This window comes from Mus musculus, chromosome 13 (assembly GCF_000001635.26).
Source record: "Mus musculus strain C57BL/6J chromosome 13, GRCm38.p6 C57BL/6J".
Taxonomy (NCBI): domain Eukaryota; kingdom Metazoa; phylum Chordata; class Mammalia; order Rodentia; family Muridae; genus Mus; species Mus musculus.
Window position 1 is genome coordinate 94,458,209 of NC_000079.6, and position 26,492 is coordinate 94,484,700.

General features: G+C 41.3%; 1 protein-coding gene across 4 annotated transcripts in view; it reads left to right on the top strand.

Annotated features, from left to right (window-relative positions):
• Nucleotides 1-26,492, top strand: part of Ap3b1 (adaptor-related protein complex 3, beta 1 subunit) — a 207,357-nt gene that overhangs the window by 99,249 nt on the left and 81,616 nt on the right. For all 4 annotated transcript variants that reach the window (XR_001780749.1, XR_382728.3, NM_009680.3 and 1 more), the window contains exons 15-20: nucleotides 4,188-4,364; nucleotides 13,468-13,654; nucleotides 14,591-14,721; nucleotides 18,758-18,920; nucleotides 21,519-21,666; nucleotides 25,005-25,152. Coding sequence is in view for 2 of the 4 variants with exons in the window: in NM_009680.3 (NP_033810.2) it covers nucleotides 4,188-4,364; nucleotides 13,468-13,654; nucleotides 14,591-14,721; nucleotides 18,758-18,920; nucleotides 21,519-21,666; nucleotides 25,005-25,152 (954 nt within the window). In the remaining 2 variants the exon portion in view is untranslated. The remainder of the gene's footprint in view (nucleotides 1-4,187; nucleotides 4,365-13,467; nucleotides 13,655-14,590; nucleotides 14,722-18,757; nucleotides 18,921-21,518; nucleotides 21,667-25,004; nucleotides 25,153-26,492) is intronic.

The following is a 26,492-nucleotide window of genomic DNA, read 5'->3' on the forward strand; positions in this document are numbered from 1 at the left end:
CATGAAGCGCATTGGAATAATCAGGAGGTTTCATGCTGCTGTGCTGTGTGGACCCGAATTTTAGAAGAGGAGCTGATGGTGAGGTGTCACCTATGACAGGTCACATGACAGGGAACTGACAGAGACAGCTGTCTTACAGAACACTAACAGTGGTCAGGAGGAAACATCAGAAGCTGGTGAGGATGTAGCAGGCAGAACCTGAGTGAATCACAAAGGTTAGCCCTTATCTCTCCCTTCTGATCATGAGAGATTCTTACAGGAACAGCCACGAAGCTTCTCTAAACTAGTAAGGCTTAGAAGCAGATCCTGAAATCCAACCTCTTTTCCTGATTTGTACTTTAAAGTCCAGGGTGATGTCTAAACTCAGCAGATTCAGGAGAAGCCAGCCTTACCCAGAGGACAGTATTCACCAAGGACCTAAATCACCCGAGAAACCAGCAACCGAGGCTTGGTACCTCCCTAGGAGAGCCGTATAGGACTGAAAGCCAGACCTCTTCCACCCTTGGCTACCTCCTCTTTTTTTTGCCAGGAGAGATGAAAGGGAATGAGAAAATGGAGCCAGGCTAGTGTAGAACCAGGCAGGAGGGAGCCTATACCCTCCTTGGGTGGTCAGGCTCTTGTAGAAACAGCAGGGGTAGAGCTGTGTATTCCTTCATTGGAGCAAATGAGGCTCATAGAAGTGAAGTCACTCTCCACCATGATGTGTGATCCATGTGGGGTTAGGGACAGCCCTTTTTCAGGTTGCTGCCTCCCCTTGTCTCTTCCAGTGGTCCAAGGGGGATTTGGAGGTTCAGGGTCACACTTCAGTGCTGGCACCACCACTGATGAGCTGGGACACATGGGCAACTTTTTGCTTTGCCCCACTCTTGCTCCAGTGTCCTGACGTTCCCAGTGGAGTTAGTGGTAGAGCTGCAAGCATACTGTTTTTGTGGACATCTGAGAAATCAGCCAGTCTTCAAAAGTTCTGTGACAGATTGTATATAGGGACTCTTTAGATGTTAGGTGTGCAGGGTTTAAAGAGGACAGAACATTGATAGATTTTGTCATATTAAGACGGATGTCATTGCTTATTTAGGGAGTAGCAAAGTTGACACATGAAGACTAATGTTCACATTGTTCTCCTTCCTGAGCTCATCCACACTGAGGAAACGCTGGCTGTAGCAGTCATCCTGTGTGCTCTGGTTGTGACCATAGTGTCCTTTGGTGTGTCCTTCATTTGTAACTGCTTTTCTGGGAAGGTTGCTCCAGAATAACATGCACACTGCTTGAGGGTTGCTGTCGTGGGCTTTGGTGTAATATTTCCACGTTACAGGTGCCATGAAAGAACACTTGGATGTTATTCTGGAAGGACAGTGAGTGGCACGTCATGCATGTTTGTCCAGATGCCTCACTGGACACTGCTGTGTCACGAGTTCCCCTTCACTGCACCTTGACACTGACACACAATTCAGTTCTAAGTTTTTAATGCATATAGAGCCTAGATACAGACTGTTGGGGTCTGACTTGCTGTTAGTGTGCAGCTCGCTTAGATAGCTACTCATTCTGCCTTTGGCAAATTTAAATAAATAAAATTGATGATTTTGTAGCTTTACTTTAGATTATTGTCCAGTGCAGTGGGCTGTTGTTGAAACACAATAGCTTTTAAATTGAGCTGCGAACAGAGCGATCTGTAAATTCTCTCTAGATGTCTTTTTATAACTGTGGTGGGGAGGAATCATTTGTTTTTGCAGGCAAGTTAATGGGTTAAAATGGCAGTGGCAAGTACCTTCTCTTAGAGGGCTTGAAAAGTGCACTTAACCACTTGCTCAGGGCATTCAGAGTAAAGAGTCGCACACAGTCACTTACAGTCCAGTTTGCCTTTGAGAATATTGAAAAGCAGGGGTTTGTATAAAGACTGTTATTCTATGTTTGACCTTGTGTGCGTGCACCTGCTCGCTTGCCTGTGCGTGCATGCGTGCGTGGTGTATTATTAGTTGAATTTTAGTTCACCACTTCTGCTTATTATGTTGTTGAATAAACCTGGGGAGCAGGGTAAACTCTTTTATTTGCAGCTTTAGTTTTAGCTTTAGGCGATGGAGGGATTGAATTTGAAGATCTTAGTTTTCTAACTAGCAAATGCATACCAGCCCTGGCCTTGTTAGTTTCTCAAGGCTTCCTTGTTTGGTTTTTTGATACAGCCTCATGTAGCCCAGGCTGCCTGGGCTTCCTTCCTGGTTCCTGCCTGCTGGGGGCTGGGACTCTAGCCCTGTGTTTCCCTGTCTGTCTTCTGAAATTTTTATAAAATATCATTACTATTTGATATACTATTATTATTATTATTCCTTATTATAAACAAGTTTCTACATTTTAAAAATGTTTGCTAAAGAATTTTTAAACTCAATTCTAGAACATTCCCAATGTTACCCTTTTTTCTCCTCTACTATCTTGACTTTTTTTCATTGTTGGAATTGATTTATTGATTTTTTAAAAAATTCTTTCAAATGTTGCTATTATGAATGCTTAGAGTATTAAAATACTGTTGTTTTAATCTTAATATACTCATGAGTCTAAAATGTTCTAATACCTTTATTTTGTGATTGTCTTTTTAATTAGAAAAGAGAATTAAGTATGTTGCCAAAGAAAAATACTTAAATCAGACAATAAATTGTGTTATGTTGTAAAATTCTGATTTCTAGAGTTGCAATTTATAATAAAATATTTAAGAAAAATAAATGTAGCATAACTGAGCTCTGAGTTGCCTATCTGTTCTCATTTAGAAGTTCCTCTCACTATGGAAGGCCACTTGAATTGCTCCGGGCTGGAAACTTAATGCACCACTCAATTACTGTTCTTTAGCCCAATTTAAAATAATAGATCGGGAGTAAGGTCTTAATGCAGTGTAACCTTGGGAACATTAGAAATAACCTCTTCCTCTCCAGAAGTCAGTGTACAGTAAGGGTATCGGTTTTATCACACTGCATGAATAGATTTGACATAGCCCTTAGGCCCTTTTACATTGCATAAGTAGACCAATTTCCTCTCTGTTACTGCGTTCAGTTTAAGTATGGATTAACGTCAATGCTGTTACAACGTTAGGAAGTGTATAGTTCTTACATTTCCAAGTGTTTTTGATGACCGCTGATTTCTGCTGATTCACGTTAGTCATTTTTATATTATTATATTATTGTTATGAAACAAATATTTGAAAGGAATTTGACATGGCTGATATTGTGATAAAATTATAGCCATGGAAAGGTTTTCGTTCTTGCTTTCTTCCTTTGAAGTCAAACTGAGCACCTATGAAGCTGCCCAGGAAGCAGCAAGGCTTGGAGGCCTTGGAAGGGACTTGACGGAAAGCTGGCATGCTGTCTGTTCTCACGGCTGCCACACAGTAGCCAGCAGCTTTTGCACTTAGAATAAAAAGCATATTTTCTATGCTAGGTGAAAATGTTCACAGGAACTAATTTACACGCCCTCTCAAATTCCTTCTGGAATAGGAGAGGATACAAATAAGCAAATAGTAATAAAACTAATTTGCATACTCTAAAATGTTGGTCTTAATGGTTCTGATGGAAGGTTTCCAATTTGTAGCAAGGCAGTGATTTTTAGGAAAACAAATTATATTGAAGTGTACTTTATTTTAAAAAATTATAATACTAAAGTACAGTACAGTGCACTTGTGCCCCTGCAGTGTCAAACAGTGAGAGGATCCACCGGAGGCTGCAGTCACTCAGGTTTGGTCTGGGTTTGCTGGACTCTGAATGGACCTGTATTCTAGACAAGTAGTGCTTACTGTACTAAATCTTTCCAAGGCGTTTCTTTGAAATATGCTTTAAAAGTGTTATTTATATAATATGAAGAGGCATTTTGCTTGCATGTGTGTCTGTATACCTCATGTGTGCTTGGTGCCTGTGGAGGACAGACGTGGGCATCCAATCCCCTGGGACTGGAGCTACAGGTGGATGTGAACTGCCATGTAGGTGCTGGGACCCAAATCCAGGTCCTGTGAAAGAGCAGCTGGTGCTGGGACCCACTGAGTCATCTCTAGAGATTCCCTTAGTGTCTATTCTTGATGCACATCAAATGCTCAGTGCCGTAGCAGCTCCTAAAGGAATGGAAATCTTTGTAGTTCTAAGCCTTTTCTATGCTGACGTTGAGGAATATCTGACTGTACCTCTTCTGATAATGTGATCTGCTTTTTGTATTAGGTTCCTGTGGCTAGAGCAAGCATCCTTTGGCTAATTGGAGAAAACTGTGAACGAGTTCCTAAAATTGCTCCTGATGTTTTGAGGAAAATGGCTAAAAGTTTCACTAGTGAAGATGATCTCGTGAAACTGCAGATTTTAAATCTTGCAGCAAAATTGTATTTAACTAATTCCAAACAGGTAAGAGACTGATGCATCTTCAGCCTGACAAGCACTTCCCTTACGCTACCCAAGCCCCTGCAGCCTTCCCACCCTGCAGCCTTCCCACCCTGCAGCCTTCCCACATCTCAGCGATACTGCACCCTGCTGTACTAGGTCCTACGGTTGATGGTGGGAGTGCAGACAAGTCATTCTGATCTAGTAGTGGAAAAACGGACTGATAAGAAGAGCTGTGGTAGAGTTGTTGAGGTGCAGTGGTGAGGAGGGAGTTCAGAAGGTCTGATGCAGAAGCAGAGGTCAGTTTTCCTATGAAGATGCTCGAGAGGGCCTGGAGGAAGTCTGTGCCGGTATGCAGAACACAGGAAGGAGAGAGCAGGGCAGAGCCATGAAACTATTTGAGGAGTTTGGGAAATCTGTAGAGGTACATGTGTTAAAGTGTATACTGGGCTTCCTTAAATTCATACGTTGCCTATCACAAATATATTGCTGTTGTATGTGTGACAATGGCTGTCCCCATGACTGCTGTAGACACTACTCCTGAAGGCGAGCATGATTTCTGAAAGTTCTTTACTATTTCACAGCTCATTATCTTTAAATGATACAAAGATGGACGATGTGGCCTGTTTCCACTGTTTTTATTTTTTTAAGAGGAGGTGGTTGGGAAAATTATGGAGAGAAAATTAGCACTAATAAATAATTGTATGCACCGTCAGCTCAACAGTATTTCTTAGTGGTTCATAACACAGTGAGTCCTGGGTAGAGACTAAGCCGATTCCTTTGAAAAAAATGTAAAAATATTTCTACATGTGTTTTCTTAAACCGTCTTTAAAACTGAGTAGGTGAGAGTGGGCCAGTGTTCAGAGCAGAGCCGGCTTTACACAGAGGCCTAGGACTGACTTGTAGACCCGTTTCCCTGGGGTTCTGATAACTCATTGAGCCTCTCCTGACTCCCACTGAATTTCTTGCTTCTAGAGAATTTGTAAGTTTTTTTTAATAAGGCTTAGTGTTATTTATATACTATTTAATATTATTTATCTGTATGCATAAAGAATAGTTGAGAATAAATTTTGCTTCTTTAAAATGTCTATACTTGGTGTTAGGGAAATGCCAACATCAGTAAAGTTGTTGCTGTAGAAGCATGAGGGCCTGAAGTTGATATCCAGAAATCATTTAAAAATAAAAATAAAAAGGCAGAGTGTAGCAGTCTATGCTTGCAACCCCAGCAGTGGGAGGTAGAGACAGCAGATCCGGGGCTGGGTTCATTCAACCTCACTGGTAAGTTTCAGGTCAGTTAGGGACCGACCCCGCCTCAAAAGGCAAGGTGTGTGGGGGTGGGGTGGCTCAGTGGGTACGAGTCTTGCTGCCAAGTCCTACAAGGTGCTTTCCACCCTCCACATTAGTCCCCTCTTCTCCCCTCTCCTGCTCTTCCTTCTCTTCTCCTTTTCCTCTGAATACATAAGTAAATAATAAAAATTTAGGAGGACAAAGAAAATAAAGTGATGGTCTTTGAGGAACACTCCCCATGGTTGACTTCTAACCTCCACAAGCGAGTGCTTGCTTACCCCCAACACGCACACACACACACACACAGAGAGAGAGAGAGAGAGAGAGAGAGAGAGAGAGAGAAAGATGTCTTTTTTGACCGAAAGTAAAGAGAACTCAAAGATAATTTTAATGCCCTGCTTTCAGATGGCAAAGTAAACTCTAATTAGCATGACCTTCCCAGAGATAACAGGATTAAACGGGAAACTCTGAGAGCCTAACCACCCAGAGCAGAGAGAGACAGACAGAACATGAAGATGCAGTGCAGGGGTGGGGGTGGGACCTGGACGGAGCAGGGGGTGCCCAGTTGGTCCTGTACAAGGCAGCTGTGTTCTAAAGGGGAAGTGGAGGGCAGCAGCAAGCAGCCTGCAGACATGACAAGGCTACACAAGAGTTCTAGAGTGCCAGCAGTGGAAGAGCCTGGAAGTCTATGGGTAAATTGCCCTGGTATTTGATTCCTGAGAGCACCAAAGCAGCACCCTAAGAATAAAAGACCTGACCTGAAATTTGAGGTGCAACCAGGAAATAGAATATACACTTTGAACCTCATCAAGTCAATGGTGTGTTGAAGCTAACAAAAACTCAATACTAATTAAGGAATGTTAACAGTGAGGGTGGTGCCTGTAACATAATGTCTGTAATCCAGATTTACTCAGCAGAAGGAGAACCACAATGGGGTGTCGTGGCTTAATGGGGTCAAGTTTCAGTGTGGAAAGTTGTACAGACAGGAGCTGCTGATGGTTATGTAACAGTATAAATGTCACTGACTTATAACCTTAAAGTAGTAGACTTCATGTTTATTTAACCTCAATTAAAAAAAGATGATTGGGAATATATGACCCGTTTTCAAGAAGGAAAAATGTCAATAGAAACCCAAGTTATTTGGACACAAATTAGGATTTGCAGGTGAGTGTTTTGAAACAACTAAGAAGTTTGGTTAATGATGTAAAGGAACGTATACTCATAGTGAATGAAAAGATAAGAAGTCTCTGGAGAGAAATAGAAATGATTTTTAAAAATCAAGTAGAAGTTAATAAGTCTGGCTTGGGCATGGCACACACCTTTAGTCGCAGCACTGCAGGGACGGGGCAGGGGTAGGGGCAGGGGCAGGGGCAGGGGCAGGGGCAGATGGATTCTCTGTGAGTTTGAGAACATTCTCATCGACACAGTGCCAGGCGAATGAGGGCTGCAGACAAAGGAAGAGTAATTCTAGTACAGGAAAATATAATACTCAGAAAATGAGCATCCTTCCTTGGGGATCCAGATCGACCATCGACTTTCTCAGAGACCCTGATGAGAGGGCAAAGGGAACTTGAATGCATCATCTTTGCCCGGGAGTGGACGTGCAAGACCCGTAGAGCTGGAGCCAGTGCCCTGAAGGAATTGAGGTTTCTGCTCTTGGGAACTTGGCTTATCCTCCTAAAACATTATCAGTTCCAAGGCCACTGTGTGCTCAGTCTCGGATGCTTTTGAGATGCTCTGTGTTCCCCTTGTGCAACTTTGTTTGCTTAGACTTCTGCTGACTCTGTCCCATTTCTCCTCAGGAAATAGTATATAAGATGCTATACTTCTTAATAAGTTTGCTTGGCATAAGAAATAGCTTGTATAAGACCTTCTGATACCCAACTTCATTATTTTCTCCTAGTCCTCTCTCTTAGGACACTTTCACCACAGAACAACCTGCTTGTCCAGATCATTTACTTTAAGTGATAGGGGTGTGTGTGTGTGTGTGTGTGTGTGTGTGTGTGTGCATGTGTGCACGTGTGTGTGAGTGTGTGTGTGCGTGTGTGTGGGTGTGGGTGTGGGTGTGGGTGTGTGACTAAGGGTTGGATCAGGGATTTTTGTGCATGTTAGATAAGCATTCTATCATTGTGGTAGTATATAGTCTACTAGCAGAATTACACAGCTGCTTTATGATATTTTAAATCTGATACTGTATGGCTTAAAGCATGTTTATGCCTTTATGTTTTTTTTTTAATCTGTTATAATATGGTTTGAAAGTTTTAAAAAAGAAATTTAAACCAAACTTCCAATCCCAGGCTCTTTCAGATGAAAGCTTGGAATTCTTGGGAAATAGGTTTATTCGTGGTTTTCTTGTTTAACAATTTCTTACATATATCCTGTGTGTTGTGATTCTATTTACACATGCTCCATTATTTTCTGTCATCCTCTCCCTCTCCCTCTGCACCTTTTTTTGGGATGGGGAGCAGCAGTTTTTAATCTGCTGTGTGATGACCAACCTAGAACTCCATGTCCCAGTGGGGATGGGAGCACGTGTAATTGTGAACAGGCCATTATTAACTCTCCATGTGCTTTCTCACAGCTTACAGTACCTGTCTGGGACAGTTTCCTAATTAGTTGGACTAGGAGTCAAAGTAATTTAGTCATTGTTATGCAATGTGTGTGTTCTTAAAGTCATCATGTTGTGCAAAACCACACTCTATCAGACACAGGAATTGCTGGAGATGGAATTAGAATCCCATTGCTCAAAACCTCAGAAATAGGCTATAGAGTTTTTAAGTGAGAACCTCAAAAACAAAACCACAGTTTTAAATATAGCGGTTCTCAAGAAATACACACAACTCATCAGGAGTACCGAGTCTAACGTGGAGCCCAAGGTTGAGCGAGGAAGCATGTGGTGATAGGTTCTGCTCTTCTGTGGACATGGATAATCAAGAGTCATGTGAAATCAGGAGCAAAGTTGTATGAAGAGAGGCTCACAGCACGTACAGGTCAGCATCTGATGTGGGTGCATAAGGCTGTATTTGGCAGGTACCTGGGCACCCGAGTTCTGCTAGGTTCATTTTCTGCTTTTACCTGCTGTTGCTTGCAGAAGAAATCAAACACACAATTCAAATTATTCCTGAATTTCTCTGGAATGTGTCACTGGCGTAGAGCAGAGCTGACTCCTCCCGCAGGACTGTGAGGAAGGAAGCAGACCGTCCTGGCGTGGCGCTCAGCTCATGGTGATTCCTTTTTCATTGGCGCCCAAGTTCTGGTCAACCGCTAGGCTTTTCTTAGGGGAAATGATTTTTCATAGTAAGGGAAGTAGTTAGCTACCAGCAGTCACCTTGTTTTCAGGAAGAAACCTACTCCTTTGGCCTCTTGTGTTAGGGAAAGGGCAGTGTGGTCCCTCTTTATCAGCGTGTTCATAAGGAAGTGCAGTCGTGTGTGTGCAGAATCTTAGAGGCTTTGTGACTTGTTATAGCTGCTGAAGTCTGGACATTCAAGGCATGAAGACTCGGCATGGGTGTTTTTAAAAAGGCGCTTCTAGTAAAGCCTGAGGTTTTGAGTATAGAGGTAAGTAACGAGTCAGCGCTGGCCCTAGCCTGGCTTTATGTGTAATTATGGAAAGTTGCAAACTCCCGGAAACAAACATAACAGGAACAAAACCCGTATCAGTCGGACACGGTTACTGTCAGCATTTGCTCCGTTTCTCCTTTTAAAAGTGAAGGCTCTGAAGCCTGAAGCTCCCGCTGGCATCGTCCTCTATCCGTATTGGTGAGCGCACTGTACTGTTGGTGTGTTCCATTCAGTCAAGCTTATTTTCATTATGTGAGTGCGCATTAATAAACTCATAGTGCCTCGTAGTTCTGAAACACACATTCTACTTTATTATAGTTTTGCAGCTTTTCACGGCATATCTTAGAAATAGCGATATGTACAGATATGGTTCATTTACTGTTTGATACTCTGTGAGACACTCAAGTTTCTCCTTCTCTGCTACTTAGAGAGAGGTCCCTTTTTACTCTTTGAGGCATTTGGTTCTCAGTAGGAAACTGGGTGATCTTACTGATGATATCTTAGGGATCCTCCTTAAGTCAGGATCATGTTTCCTGATTTGGACCTTTGCAGAAGTCTCCTCACTTTGCCTTTTGTTCTCATTTGACAAAAGGCTTGGTGCTATGCAGTGACGAGACTTTGCTCTCCTTCTGCCTCTCCTCCTCCTCTCCTTCTGCCTCTCCTGCTCTTCCTCCTCCTCTACCTCCCCCTCTCTTCCTCCTTCCCCTCTCCTTCCTCCTGTCTTCTTCCTCTCCTCTCCCTCCTTTCCCTCCCCCTGTCCCTCTCCCCCAAAAAGGAAGTAAATATGAACTAGAAAGGAAGCCTGGGCTAGGGCTTGAGCTCAGTAGCATAGCACTTGCCTGGCATGCCTGAGACTGTAGGCTCAATTCACAGTAGTCCCCACTCTGGCAAAAAAACCAAACAGGGAGATCTTACAGACAGTCTTTCTAATTGACAAGAAAGTTGTTGTTGTTGTTGAATTTAAAAACTTCATTAAGTCACAGGAAGGAACTTTTTGCTCATGAAAGTACAGAACAGTAGTGCTGCTTAGATTTGCTTCTCGAGTAAGTTAAGAATTCTATGCAGTTCCTAGATGTCTTTCTCAATTTCTTGCCTTTAAAAGTAACTTGTTAAACTGGGTGCTGAATTCTGTGTGTAATTTTTTTATTCCTTATAGTTATATCTTAGACTTGCTTTATGACTATTTTACATGATCTTTACTAGTTTGTTCTGACTGTTAACCACATTTATTCATTGTCTTATGATATTTTGGACATTAATAGACCATATGTACAATGATGGTTGTACCAGTACTTGGTGATTCAGTGTGTCTGAGTGCACTCTGGCCCCACAGCTGTGACATGGCCCAATGGCACCTTTCCCAGGGCATATCTTTGTCATTAGTGTGCAACTGTTTTAGGACACTATTGTCTGAATAAATATTTGCCATTTTATTACTTGTTAGAATAGTTAGGTAAGGATGTGGTACGTATCTCTTACAAAGATAGTTTAAATAATAAATTCCTTAATTTTTGTAGTATTTTTCCTCAGGTTTCTTTTTCCTGAGTACCAATCACTGTAACAAGTGTGTAGTTGATGTTAGTGTTTGATAGCCTTAGCCACTAGTTGGTAACAGCACTGATTTCTTAAATCTAAATTTAACTAAAATCAAAGTGTAATAAATAGAGCCGAGGGTACTGACTGTTAGAGCACACTGTGTCTCAGCGTTTGTTGTATTCGATTCTTGTCTGAGGCAGTGTTGTTTGAGGTTTGAATGGAACCCTTAGTGATGTTACAGTGCCACGGTGATTTACTCAGGTGCTCCTCCCTATGGTGACCCGTCTCAGGGTCTGACCCAGTTGTGTCCCCAGCTTCCATGCTTAACGCAGCAGTGTCTTCATTGATAACACACAAGTAGCTTTCTTCACCTCAGCTTTGAATCTCGGTCTCTGTGATGTCACTGTTGAGTGCCATGTGAGTTAAGAACAGAGGTGCAGTACTCCATTGTGTAGATGTACCACATTTCCTGTATCCATTCCTCTGTTGAGGGGCATCTGGGTTCTTTCCAGCTTCTGGCTATTATAAATAAGGCTGCTTAAAAAAAAAAAAAAAAAAAAAAAAAAAAAAGGACAGAGGCGCAAACATCTGTAACTTCTGTACTGGTGGGAGGGGAGGAGCTGACACTGCTATGTCCCTGGCGCTTTTTGTCCAATCAGTTGAAGCAATCCATGCTCTCCAGGTTCAGAGAGAGACCGAGTCTCAAAACACATGGTGGGATGCAACCTCGGAAGACACCCAAGCTGATGGATGCACATGCATGTACACACATACACATACATACATGCATATACATGTACAGCATACATACATACAAATATTGTGATATATAGGGAATACATTGAAAATGACAGCAATTTTGTAATTTCTAATCATAAAATTTAACTTTGAAAAATATAAGACAAAATGGACTATATTATAAATGCATTCTTCAGAGAAATGCCTTTGTTTCTAAGTGTCTTTGCTACTAGAGACAGACAGCAAAGAAATTGTTTACTCTAGTGTGAGATGAATAATTATTGTACTTATTTCAGTGCATCATTGCATAGAGATAGGCATTTTATGTTATGAAGAATTTTATTTTGAAAATACATTTTAAGAGAATTGTTCTATAAGCTTATCAATAATTTTATACATACATAGTTTTAATTATTTTCAATGTTAATATGCTTGTTAATGTATTTTAAAAGTTTAATTTTGAAAACTTAGTTTGGGGGTTAAGAAATTTATAAGCAGAATATATGACTGCCAGTTCAAAAAGTTACATTCATAGGCTTCATTTTCTTGGTTAAATGGAGCTGCGGGTTCTCTGTCTCAGTGCTCAGGTGGATGTGGGTGTTAACCAGCTGTGATTTTCGCTCTGATCTGCGGATAGTAACGGTTATACACATTCCCAGCTCTCCGGTGCAGGTAGTTTCAGCCGTGCAGCGCCCCATGTGTGAGCTGCTGCTGAGCTGCGTTTCTCAGGTGTCCGGGTACCGGCTGCTTGCCATTCTTTAAACAGGAACCATGGAAGTCTTTACTTAGGGATGAGGCAACACGGACAGCCGTAGTTGGTAACTAGATTCAGGAAAACCTGCAAGCATTTATAATTCCTTCTTAATAAACCCGTGTTAAGGCTTTCAAATACCTTGCTTCCAAAAGAAGCTTCCTTGCTCTCCTGGCCAGCCCTCCGCTGACTGTTGTTTAGGGCCCAACTGTCTGTCCCTGGTCTCTGCCATGATGTTCTAGCGGTGTCTTTGCTTCTCCCTGTTGATTGGTTCTATTGTCATTTGTTTATAATGTGTGTACCATTCTCTAATAGTACCAATCTTTGGTTATTTTCTCCTTATTTTATGACTTCCTTTTAGCTTTAATTTACAATTGTACACATGTAGATTTCTAAATTAAAATTGCCTTTTCATTTAAAAACACTGTAGTTTAAAATACAAACCTATTTTGTTATATTCCAATATTGTTTTAATTACTATTAAAATCATCTCAATATACATTAATGTAGTGCGTTCAGAAGTTGACTTAGCAAGCCTGATTATGGTGTAAAAGCTTACGTAAATAAATAAATGACCAATATTACTAGAGGCTATAAGCGGCATGGTGGAAAAATGGAAGAACTCTTTCATCCTAGTTTTTAGAGGGCATCAGCAGCTTTTATGAAAAAGTAACAGCTAAATGCACTGCAAATAATTTGCAGTGATCCAGTTCAGTGATTCATGTGTCTGCTTTAATGGGTCATAATTCAGGGGAAAGTAACGGAGTGCAGTCAGAGTGCAGACACTGCCTGTGCCAGGGACAGTATCTCTTCATAAAGCACACCTCAGGAGAAGCGGCTTGCCAGCCCCTAATACTCTCTGATGTTTTGATGTCCCGCATATTTTTCCGATTAAGTTTTGAGTGCCATGTTTTTAGTTGTATTTCCACATTCATTATTCTCACGTAGACCCTTCAGCGGGTTTGCCATATATGATTATTTTTTTAATGATGCCTTTCTTTCCACTTCAGCAGTTTAATAATCTAGCACATGGCTGCTTCTCAGAGCTCAGCATTCACCTCCCCAGCACAGAAGAGGACATGTGCATTGGCTACAGAATTCCATTTGCCACGTTAGAAATGCATATTCCCCATGGAACGACATTTGTTTGACATAACCATTCATTTTTATTACATCTTTAAATATGTTTATCCAGAGTTATCAATAATCATAAATAACCGTATTTTCAACTTGTTCTGTTTTTTTTTCGAACAGACAAAATTGCTTACCCAGTACATATTAAATCTCGGCAAGTATGATCAAAACTACGACATCAGAGACCGCACACGATTTATTAGGCAGCTTATTGTTCCGAACGAGAAGAGTGGAGCCTTAAGTAAATATGCCAAAAAAATCTTCCTAGCACCGAAGCCTGCGCCACTGCTCGAGTCTCCCTTTAAAGGTATCACGAGATGCATAGCTTACAGCACGCTGCCTACAGCGTGTCAGTGTGCCCATTCCCATGTGCTTCAGGCTTCCCTCTGAGAAACACGACTTCCGTGTGGGTGTGGGAGAACATTGTGATTGCACTTTTTCATCTCTTCACGGCAAGTTTTATTCTTATGTTTGTTAAGGTTTATTTTCCTGTAGACCTTGTTTTCCTAAATAGATTCAGGTTCTCTGGTTTTTATTCTCATTAGGCAGTTTAACTGAACGGTAGGTAGAATACCTGTTCTGTTCTTATAGCCATGGGCTTTATTTCTGCTTTAAACAAATACTTTTAGTTCCTGATACCTAATAATAGTGAGTTATTCATTAAATACCCATGTACACTAATGCCAGCGTCTCTAGAGATTAGTTCATACAGAATCTTTACATTCAAGTTCATTTTTCAAGGAAGGAGCTGTGTTCTTTTCCCCAGCTTTTTGTAATTAAATATCTTGTCAGCTAACAAGCAGCGAGTATGGTTGGGACCACGTGGCTCTGGAGCTTGGCTTCCACGTGGTTTCTTACTTAAGTGTTGTAAAACAGTAAATGCAGTTCTGTGTGGCACAGAAACCATTGAGATTCCGCGTGTGTTGTGCCGAGGCATGTATATGGATGGTTTAGCTGCGCTGTCATTCCTAATATTCACAGTAAAGTAATTTTTAGAGAAGCTACATTTCAGAGCAACACCTCCAAACACACTGACTGATTAGCTTTTTTATTGACCATTATGGGGGAGATTATTGTAATCTATGGGCTGAAATCAGTTTTCTGACCTATGAAGAGCTTCCTGGTTTATATTTATTCCTTGACATTTGTGGTAATATGCCAATTACCTTGAGCTCTGATATGATTGTCATCTGTTATATACAGCTCATATTGTTTATTTTCTATTTTCCTCCATTTTTAATAGATAGGGATCGCTTCCAGCTTGGCACCTTATCTCATACTCTCAACATTAAAGCGTCCGGGTACCTGGAATTATCTAATTGGCCAGAGGTGGCGCCTGACCCATCGGTTCGCAATGTAGAAGTAATAGAGTCAGTAAGTTGACCTTTCTGAGATTAATTTTGTTCTAACAATGAGAGCTTCTTGGGTAACTACCATTTTATAGAAAACCCTTTGGGCTGAAAACTGAGCGCTGTTCTTGTGTTTCTGAATGCAACGTGTTAGATACACCTTGCCTTAGAGGAACTGAGCACTGTGTTTCCTTGCCGCTGTACCTGCACTGTTCTCTGCTTCAAGGAAACAGAGAATTGAATTCTCTGCATCAGTGCCAGCCACATTTGTGCGATTGCATTTGTAGCTGTGTAGATTCAATTTCTAAGGTATTTAGTTTCAATGGATTGAGCTTTTTCTACTTTGTTGGAGATTCGTAAGCTTCCTGTCAGTGTTTTTATAAATAATTTTTGCTGTTCTTTTCGAGAAAAGAAAAACCTGTACAAAATGTACTGGGTTTTCTGATGAGCTCAGTTTTAGGTGATGCTTACAAATAAGCAGAGAGCGTTGTATACCAAAGATAACCTTGACAAGGTTACAGCTAGAAACGGATAGTACACTTTTTACATTTAAAAAATGCCAATTATGTTTTCTAAATCTTTTCTTAAATACACTGGATGTTAGGCTTGCATAATGGTTACTCTTTACTAGCATTACCTATTTATTGTTTCATAGTAAGTTTGATAATGAAAGATATTTTGCTTGTACCTAGAAATTGTGTGAATATATTCTTTGTTTTTTAATATAAATGGAGCAGGTGAGAATTACATTCTTAATGTCTTCCTCATATAAGTAGTGCAGTGAACTAGAAATTAGATAATCAGAAGCCTTTACCATTAGCTCTGGTCGGAAAGCTAGTTAGCTACCATTAGCTCTGGTCGGAAAGCTAGTTAGCTTCCTTGTTCTCTTCCACATGCAAAGGAAGGAAGTCACTAACTTTAAATATAATCCCGTTAATGAGCATAGCCATGCAATATGATTATGCTGAGAAACAGCTTTCTTTTGAATACAAAACTTACACTGGCTTTGAAGCATGTCTGGCAGCAGATAATTAATGTAGCTTAGTTCAGAGCCCCGTCAGTGACGTGTGGCAGGTACCAGTTTGTTTAAACTTCATAGTGGTACCCATATCCACCCCATTTTCTTTTGTTAGTGTTGTTTTGTTTGTGGGTTTTTTGTTGTTGTTTTTGTTTTCTTTTTTGTTTGTTTGTTTGTTTTTGAGACAGTTTCTTTGTATAGTTCTGGCTGTCCTGGAACTCATTATGTAGAACAGGCTGACCTCAAACAGAAATCCACCTGCCTTTGTCTCCCATGTGTTGGGATTAAAGATGTATCCCATCATGCCAGGCTCAATATTTCAATTTTATAGGTAAGGAAACCAAGGTTTAAAAATCCTAAATAAATGCAAGTTCCCATAGCTCTTGCAGATCAGGGTTCTAGTCCCGTGTCTGCTCTCTGGTGTGTTTTCCGTGCTTTCCTGTGTTATCAAGGAGAGGGTGCCTGAACCTGTGTGCAGATCGCTGTTCTCTGTGCTCGGTGCCATCATTTTCATGGTCTAGCAAATGATGAAAACCGGCTGGGGAGATGCTCAGTTGGTAAAGTGCTTGCCAAGCAAGCACGAAGACTGAAGTCTGACGCCCCAGTACCCACATAGAAATCCAGCTGTGGTGAAGGCACATCTGTAAAGCCATGCTGGTGAGGCAGTGACATGAGAATGGCGCTGGTATTCACAGCCAGCCCCTCTGGCTGAGTTTCTGAGTGCCAGGCTCATGAACATCCTCAGCATGGATGCGGCCTCCACACTCAGCACTCACCCCGTAAAGACTAAAACACATCTATTTAAAATATAGTAAAAACCCCTCGCAAGTGTGTTCAGGCTTGAAGCTCCAAACATAAGCAGTGTGGAGCACGTTTCTTCTGTGTGTACAGGTTTTGTTAGAGGCTGGAATATGGAGTGAGTGTTCTCTGCTGTGGTCTTGTGCAGACATCATCTTTCCTGATAAGTGTGCTTGCTGGCTCTTAGCTTGTTCTCCTCTTGTCTGATTGGCTACACAATGCTCTGGCTCAAGTAGAACAATCCCTTTGTTCTCCCACCATAATAGCCCGCTCTTTCCTTCCCTTTCTCTTCCCTCTGGAAAGAGCGCATCTTCTTAGAGATTGGTGGCAATGCTATGCAGTTAAATTTTTCCTTGGTGGTGTTCTAAGGTTGGCTGCCTTCTTACATTTTCACGTGTTCTAAGCATTAACTCTTTATAAAAGAGCTATAAGGGACAGTACATAAGCAATCTGTTTTCCTATCTTCATTTCAGTTGTGGTTTCTTTTTCATTTTGCTGACTATATTTCTGAAATTAATAATTAATAACTTATGGAGAATAATTATAGCTAATGGAACCAGATTTTAAAAGTATCCATTTAAGCTATAGAACAAACAGATTTCTTCTATCAGTTTCTGAGATAGTGGTTTAAAAAGCTTTATGAGGGATGTAATGAAATATAAATACAATGTAACTAGTTCTATTTTGAGATGCCTTCCTAGCTGCAGAAAGTGTTGCTCAGATCATCCCTTTTTGCCTTGCTCTGTACAGTCCTCCCCTTGAAGTCATATCAGTGCATTTTGTGCACATGATACACTGTATTATTCTGGGTTTACTATCTAGTGATCCTCTAAGGTCAAATCTCATTATTATGAAATATAACTTAGGAAGAAAAATGTCTGAGGCTAGATAATCTGACATTTTAATCAAAACAACAGGGAGCCTGGTCAGGTTGACACTAGAAGTCACTTTGAATTACACACCACCATTTCCAGGATATCAGATATGATGTATATTTATATTAAGGTACCAGTGAGTTTTGGGGCTCCTTTAGAATTTTTTGTTTAGTTACAGAAAATCCTTTTTTTCCAGTTACTCAAGACTTTCTTGTCCATATCAAGGACATTTTGCTTTATAAACATATAGTTAACATTGCCTTGTGGAGGATCTTAGCTTTCCCATGTCTCCATCTCTTCTCCTGTTTTTGTTGCTTTTCTTTTGCTTACAGCTCTATAGCTCTCACACCAAAGTGAGAATCTAGTGGTATTAGGCTTTGGGCCTTTAATGTGTGAAACTATGTGGATGTGGAAACTCATGTATTCAAACTATTTTTATTAGTTTTCTTGTCATTTCCCAAGTAATGATTTTTCTGGCCACTGGAGCGACTCTTGGCAATTGTTTTTTTTTTTTTTTTTTAAGCATACATATTTTTGTTTATATTAGTATTTTAAAATACATTCCCAGAAAATTGTAATGAGACTTTGGTATATCATGCTGTAAATCCCTTTACAATAATACATGTGCGCACACACGCACACACACACACACAGACACACACACACACACACACACACACACACACATGTATACATATACACTCTAGTTTGGCTGTAGCAGAGTCTGTAAGAGGAAAAGGAAGTGTGTGGGAACAGCTTGCCAGACCTCAGGAGGGAGACTGTTGTGGACTTTGCCCAAGTATTGAGTGAAATGGGGAACTAAGGAGGACTAGAGAGTAGCTGGTCCTGACTGTCCAGCTGCTGTCTTCAGCAGACTTTGGTTGGACTCAATGGAGAGAAGCAAGTGACCGGTTGGGAACCTCCTGAGGCAGTCCAAGAGAGACAGGTGCCCAGACCAGAGTGGAAAAGCAAGTCACCATGGGTTAGAGATGAGGCTATGAGGAGTCAGGCTTTAGCTTAGCAAGGTGATGAGTATTTACTGCCAGTATTACTATAGTTTGCTTGCTTTTGTCCTCTTAAGTGTCAAGTGTATTATTGCTGTTGATACTGTAGGTTAAGTCTCATGTGGACCAACACATTTGGTAAACACTCTGGAAAGGTAATGTGAGTGAGATAAAAGTGGGCTCTGAATGAGAGTGTATGTATATGCTGTGTTTGGAAATGGATACCTTTGCTGTTGGGACTGCATGTCTAGCACTTGGTTTCTCTGTGAAAGTCTCAAACTTCTCTTCTGAGTTCACAGTGAACTTGCAAGGAGTCTGCATCCCGTAATAAGAATTCATTAATGTTTCCTTTGTTGATATAAACAGGCAAAAGAATGGACCCCACTTGGGAAAACAAAGAAAGAAAAACCCATGAAGAAATTTTACTCTGAATCTGAGGAGGAGGAGGACGAGGACGAGGATGAGGACGAGGAGGAGGAAGAAAAGGAAGATGAGGATGAGAACCCCTCTGATAGCAGCAGTGACAGTGGTGGGCTTTATAATAATTGAAGTGATTGTCACATAAGATGCTCCTTATCTTATCCTTTGTTACTAAACCTAAGACATCTCAGAATTTATTTATTTTCAGAGCTAGGAAGTTGAGAGCATTGAGGAAAGCATATAGGTATGGACTGAGAATCCTGGACATCAGCTGTGCCAACTGAATGAGGTGAAGAGGAACACTTTAATCCTAACACTTGGGAGGCAGAGGCAGGCCAGCATGGGGGAGGGGGGAGAAGAGGGGAGGGGAGGAGACGGGAAGAGAGGAGAAGAGAAGAGAAAGAGGGAGGGGAGAGACAGGGAGGAGAAAGAGAAAGGGAGGAAAGAGAAGGAGGAGAGGAGAGATTCAGAGAGAGAAAGATTCAGAACAGCCAGGGCTACACAGAGAAACTCAGTCTCGGAAGACCAAAAACAAAACAAAACAAAACAAAACAAAACAAAACAAAACAGAACAAAACAAAAACCCAACCAAAACAAAAGCTAAAATTTTGTATGATATTTATGTTAGTTGACATGAGTCACAAGTTAAAAGTGTAACATGGTGGCCATTCTGGCCCAAGGCTATTACTTAGTTCTCTACTACTTTCTCACCTGCCCTATGAAAATTTTTGTAATATCTGATAAATTAACCTGATACATTAACTTTTTTTGTTGTAGTTGGTCGGGTTTTTTTTTTTTGTTTTTTGTTTTGTTTTGTTTTGTTTTGTTTTGTTTTGTTTTGTTTTTGGGGTTTTTGTTTTTCGAGACAGGGTTTCTCTGTGTAGCCCTGGCTGTCCTGGAACTCACTCTGTAGACCAGGCTGGCCTCGAACTCAGAAATCCACCTGCCTCTGCCTCCCAAGTGCTGGGATTAAAGGCGTGTGCCACCACTGCCTGGCAATACATTATCTTTTTATATAATAAGCCAAATACCTCAACTGAAAAGTTAACATAGAAAATATGTAACTTGAAGAGTGAGGTAGACCATTGAAAAATTGTTTCCATAGTTAATTAGATTGTTTCTATAGTTAATCATGCACTTTATTTTATACCCTACACATGTGTCTCCATCATATTTGTTTTCAAGCTTGGGCCTATTTCTAGATTAGTGTTGTTCAACATCCTTATGGCATTCTTTTAACTCTGTGGCTGTTGATGAGCTTGTCTGAAACACAATAGCGAGTCCTGTGTGAGGGTTTCTTCTGTACACTCAGAGGAAAAATAATTGCCCAATCTGAGCTGGGCCTAGATTGCCATTGACTCCCACGTGATGGCAGGCAGTGGATGAATTTGGTGCTGTTGCTGCCTGCTCCCTTGTCTTTGTGTGAGGGTGGAAAAGTAGGTGGTGGGTGTGGTGTATACTTGTGTGTGAGGTGAGAACGTTCACTTGTGCATGCCAATGTCAGGTGTCTCTCTCTTTTGCTGAATCTAGTGCTCACTGGTTTGTTTTTTTCTAAGCTGACTAATGAGCACCAGCCAACCCCATCCATCCCCCTCTACCAAACATGAGTGGCTTTTACATGTGTTGGGTGCTAGGGGGCCAAATATATATAGCTTCTCAGGCTTGTGCAGCAAGCACTTTATCCACTGAGCCACCTCTCAGCCCTGTAACTTGTTTTGTTATTTCTAGTATAAACCAGTTATACTTCTCCCTCTCCCCCCCCACTTGTGTGTATGTCTTGGTTTAGGAGCTTTGGCTAAGTTTGGGAAAGGTGTCACTGGCACACACTTCTGGTTGTGTACTTGCCACAGCAGCTCTTAAGTGTTTCCCTTTTGTAAAGGAAACTGAGAGTCAGAGGTTGCAGTCTTAGAGCTGGGGAATGGCATAGCCAGGATTTGACCCTGGACACCTCACAGGAGAATCTTGCTTCATAGCTAACTCTGTGACAGTCCTTTCATTTAGTGTACAGCTCTGGACCTGTAATCATTCGTAATAATGAAAATTAGACTGCATTTTAATACATTAATACATATGTATTTTGAGGGAATGGCACACTTGTAGCCCAGGCTGGCCTTGAACTCAAGCTTATTTATCCTGCCTCAGCCTCCTAGAATTACAAGTGTGCTCCATCATGCCCAGCTCTTAATTCATCCGTTCTGAAAGAGCACAGGTATGCTGTATTATCTCAGACTGGGAGACTCCCAGGCTAGCAGAAGTAAGTCATAGTTCTTTGGGAATTTTGCTTGCTGCTTATATATGTAAGACATTTTTCGGGAATGACTTAAAAGCTCTTTTCCCTCTCAAAATTGGTTCCATGGAAGATCTAACTATTGCTTTACTTTTCGCTAAATAAAAATTTCAGTAACAAGTAGCAGAATTCAAAACGGTTTCTTTCTTATACCACTCCTATTCATTCTTTTAAAAAAACAAAGGCATGTCATAGCTAGCTGCTTTATATTTAAAAGAGAGACCCTCTCAAGTTGATTTCCTTGCTCATGTTGCCTTTGCTCTACCCATTATCAGAGCATCTTGTGTCTGTCTGAGTCCTTCCAGATTGCCTCTGGACAGACAAGGCCCATCTAAGTCAGTACCTCCTTTCCCTCAGTCGCTGTGGGTCCTACACGTAGTTAAATGGCTTAAGTGAAAGAACAGCTGGTCTGTCTTGCAGAGAGCGGGTCCGGAAGTGAGAGTGGAGACACAGGCACCGAGGACAGCAGTGAGGACTCGTCCAGTGGACAAGACAGCGAGACCGGAAGCCAGGCAGAAGCGGAACGCCAGAAGGTGGCCAAGAGGAACTCCAAAACCAAGAGGAAAAGGTAACGAACGTAGTCAGTTTTCCTCAAGAACTTGCCCAGAGTCACTATTTCTCCTTAATTCTCAGTTAGAAAATGCCTGTGTAACTTCTCCAAAACAGATGTTAAACCTTGACCTGCGTACCATGCTTGGGTTTTATTTTGAACGTGAGCAGATCTTAGGGTTCATCTTCACCTTGGAAGGCTGACTTAAGTGATAAGCAGTAAGGATGAAACACTTAATTACCTTTTGCAGCGATTGTGCTGAGGGCCAAAATTAAATCCTTCAGCACTTTGCCATTATGTAACCAAGACAATTGATTTTCCTAAATAATGTTACATTAAAAGAAATTATGATGCAAATATCAGAGTCAAAGGCTGTGAAGGAAGATGGTCAGAAGGTACTTAAGGGTTAGTGCTTCTCAAGATCTGCCATCATCAACAGCATAATTATGATTTTGAGTATTTGGGGCTAATACCTTGGATTGTGTGGCTCTGTCCCCCACCCCACCCCACCCCCGCTGCTGTCAGAGTGGCCTCTGCTGACTCCCTAGCCCTTCTCGGGGCCTGCTGCCCACTCCCATGATGAGCTTGCAGCTTGGCTCAGTCGTGGCTGACAGCACTGATTGCGCGCAGTACGCTCTCTGCTCCTTTTATTACAGGCAGTAATTAAAGCAGCTCGCCCTGCCACTTCCATAACAAACACAGCATAATGCCCTAATTATGACTTTATTAATTTAAGTCAGGATTTAATGATTTTAAAAGTGATTTATATTGTTTTTCCTGTTCAGAACAAATGAAATCTGTAGGTTAAATTAATACAGGCTTTTCATCACTGCAAAGTTAAAAACCTAGTTACCAGTAAATTCTTCTCATTAGGTTAACATCTGAAACTCTAAGCAGTAAGGTAAACAATAATTACCATCAGAATTGAGTGATGCATAATAAAATAACACTTTTACCTTTAAAATCTTATCTGCAGTGCCGGGAGTGAGAGCTCTTTAGAGCAGCTCCCTTGTTGCAGAGAGCGAGGCCTTGGCTTGGCATCCCTGTTGTGTGAGGACACTGCTTGAGGACTTTCACATCACACTAGCTGTGCTGTGCTGAGGTGGTCTGGGAAAGTGCTTGGTTTTTGATGTGTTCCTCCGCATAGCAGTATTTCCTCAGATGGCACATGTCATCATGATATATGCTTTTAATCACATACTGGTTTCATATTTTTTTTCTTCAGGAATGTTTTTGTTAAATTTTTGTTTATGTTTGAATTCAAAGTAATTGTTACACCAATGTGAACCACAAAGACAGTCTAAGCCGTTCTATTTGCAGGTCCATGTTTTAAACAGTGGATTGGGGACAATATATATTGCTACTATTTTGTAGGAGAGAAAACAACATATTTTTCCATCTTCAAACATAATTACATGTGCTCTGAGATGTTGCCATTGCTCCATTTTTTAATAAACAGCAACCATATTTCCTCCCCAGAAATCAATTTTGAGAGCTATTGATCCTCTTCCACGCTGCTCTCCCCCTCCCAGCCTGCAGCCTGGCTCTTAGAGTTTGATTGCCGTTTGCCTGCACAGCTGTGGAAGTTCTTGAGAAGCTTCCAGTCTCCACAGAAGCGACTCTTTAGTAGTGACAGGTGTTTGTCACTTTGAGTCTTACATTCCAAAGTGTCTTCATGGTAGAAACAACAGCACAGTGGAGGGAGGGGGATTAGGACATCAGAGTTCAGGATTCCCTCTCATGCCAGTGTGTCCTTAAACTTATTTAACCACAGTTGTTGGTGTCCTTATTGTAAGTGGGTTAATCATAGAGCCAGGAAGAGAGCATCTGCAGTAGGTGGTTGGAATGAAGTGTCTAGAACTGCTGGGCCTAAGGGAAATTATTAAAAACAAAACAGAAAAATGTTAGATTGATTGACTATGTACGAGTGTGTGTGCATGTGTGTGCGCGCATTCGTGTGTGTGTGTGTGTGTGTGTGTGTGTGTGTGTGTGTGTGCATGCATGAGTGTGCCCGAGTGTGTGTGCACATCAGCCACATCATGCAGTGGCCTGAGGAGGTTAGGGCAGTCTTGGATCCCCTGGAGCTGGAAGTTACAGGCTGTCATGCATGTGCTTAGACCTGAACCCAGGGTCTTGTATAAGAGCTATAAGCATTCTTAACTGCTGAGCTATCTCTCTAGTAGTCCCCAGGTTAGAGGTTTAAAGGAGCCCACACATGCGCATACATGCATGTACACTTGCACAAATGCAGAGGGAAAGGAACTAGACTTTGAACCTGGAGGCAGTTAGCTAGTCTGTCTCCCTGCTCTCTGTTCTCTTTGGGGATAGTTCTGATTTGCCCACTCACCCCACTTCTGTATCTCAAGGAGCTTCTTCATCTTGGGAATCAGGTGTAGGTGTCCCTTTGCCTGTTGTCAGAAAGCACCTGCACTGCGCAGCATTCTGCTGGGTGCCTTGTCACTGCCATTGCATTTCTCTGTATGCTCCAGTGCACCACAGACACTGAGTTGACACAGAGGTCATCTCTGCCTCTTCACCATTATCTTTAGTACCTAGCATGGAGCTAACAAGTTAGTAATAAATACTAGTTGACTCAGTGAATAAGTGCATAGCACTCTTAGTGAAACAGTATATTAAAAGAAGCCTGTGGTGGCACACACCTTCTTCCCAGCACTTGGAGTATGAGGCTGGAAGACTAAGTGTGAGGCTAGCCTGGGCTACATAGCAACACCAACTAACATCTTCTTACATAATATATCTAAGATCCCATTTGTGTGCTTGTCTTGTTGATTTTTTGTTGTTGTTGTTGTTGAAAGAAACAAAATCTACCAAGTGAAGGTCTGCTGACGAAAGTAGATGTATAACCTCTTAAACTTATCAGTAAGCAACATTTGAGACTTGATTATAAAACTCATCCTGAGTTCTTAGAATTTCTTACTATTAACTCTTCATTCCCACAAAACCAGCTGGCCTTCTCATAGTATTTTTCTGTGTGGTTACTGATGATATCAGCCAGCGCTGTTTCATGATTTTGCATTTGAAGTCACTCCAGCTTACTTGGTAATACTACATTTAATTTGTTTCTGTGTGAGCGCATGCTTCCCAGTGCACATGTCAGGATCAGAGAGCCACCCGTGGGTTTCGATCCTGTCCTTCTCTGTGTAGGTCCTGAAGATCAGACTGTGCTTGTCATTCTTGGCCATGGGACCATCACCCACAGAGTCATCTAGGCAGCCCTTATTTAATTTTCATATCTCAGGATTTTTAAGCCATTTTTATTGTGTTTTAGAAAATAACTTTAATTTGTCTGCACAAGGGTTTGCAGTTTATATCTCAAAATTCATCTTTATTTACAGTGATTCAGAAAATAGGGAGAAGAAAAATGAAAACTCAAAAGCTTCTGAATCGTCCAGTGAGGAGTCCAGTTCCATGGAAGACAGTTCTTCCGAGTCAGAGTCAGAGTCAGGCTCTGACAGTGAGCCTGCGCCCAGAAACGTGGCTCCGGTAAGACCATGCATGTGCTGTGCTGACGTACATTTAGAGCTTGTAGCTTTCTCCAGTTATAAATATAAATACGTTTGAACTGGGCAGTGGTGGCCCATACCTTTAGTCTGAGCACTAGGGGTAAGGATGGGGTTGGGGGAGGGGGTAGCAGGTGGATCTCTTGTTTAAGGTGGATCTCTGCTCTTCAGAGCAAGTTCCCAAATAGCCAGGACTACACAGAGAAGCCCTGTCTGAAAAGAATAAAAACCAACTTGCAGAGGGGAGCGGGGAGCAGGGAGCCCCTGTGATTCTTCTTTCTTGTTTGATTCTTCTGAGACAGTGGAGGTGGGAGAGCGTTGGTGGGTTTGAGACTTGGTCTTAGGAAGTATTTAGGGTTGCTGTTTAATAATAAGACATTTTCCTATCTTGAGTCTAAGTCACTATGCTTCAGTAGCTGACCTCATCCTAGAATAGCAAGAAAGTAAGCAAAGTAGCCTTTGTTCTATCTCTGCTAGCTGAAGTCACAGGAAGAAAAGGGGGCACTTTGAGAAGTGATTTTAGCATTCATTTCTAAGTTTTAAAAAGTTTCCTATGAAGGCTCTCTAAGGAAAAAAAAAAAAAAAGAAAAGGGGCTTATAAGAAAACGAGGGATAAGGGCTGTCTGAGAGAAAAGGGGACAAGCAGCATGCTCTCCTCTCTTTGTCCTCAGCACTTACACATCTTCCAGGATACATAATCATATGGTAAAAAGTTCATCACAAGTTTACACATAAATTCAAATCATAAATGAGTTTACAGTGGAGAATGTTTACATGCGTATCCATTAGGAGAGATTATCTGGCTAAACAGATATCATCAGTCCCAACACTCAGCAGGTTCGTGGAGCGCTAAAAGCTGTAAGTTTTTGACAAACTAATTAGTGAAGTTTTGTATTCATAAACTCAGTCAATATTTTATGTTCTATCCTATCACCTATAGTAAATCGTTAGTTCCCTTTTTAGGACTTTTGGTTAATGGTTTTACCACCTCTTGGAATGTGGTCTGTAGTAGATGCTTGCTTGCTATCTCAGAAGCAATTACCTCACGATACACGGAGACTGGCAGAGTCCTCATTGCAGTTTTGACTATCAGAAAGGATTTAATAGCAGTGTTATAAAAGAGCTTTGTAATTACTATAATTTTAGGAATTCTTATAGGATTATTATTAAGGATTAAGAAATCATGTATTTATAAGACAGAACATCTTCATTGTTCTGTGGAGATCTGCCCAACAGTGTAAGCTAATACCCAGTAATTGTTATATATATTTAATAATAATAGGGAAAGCACATAACTAGCAGGAATCCTTCCTAAAATGCATT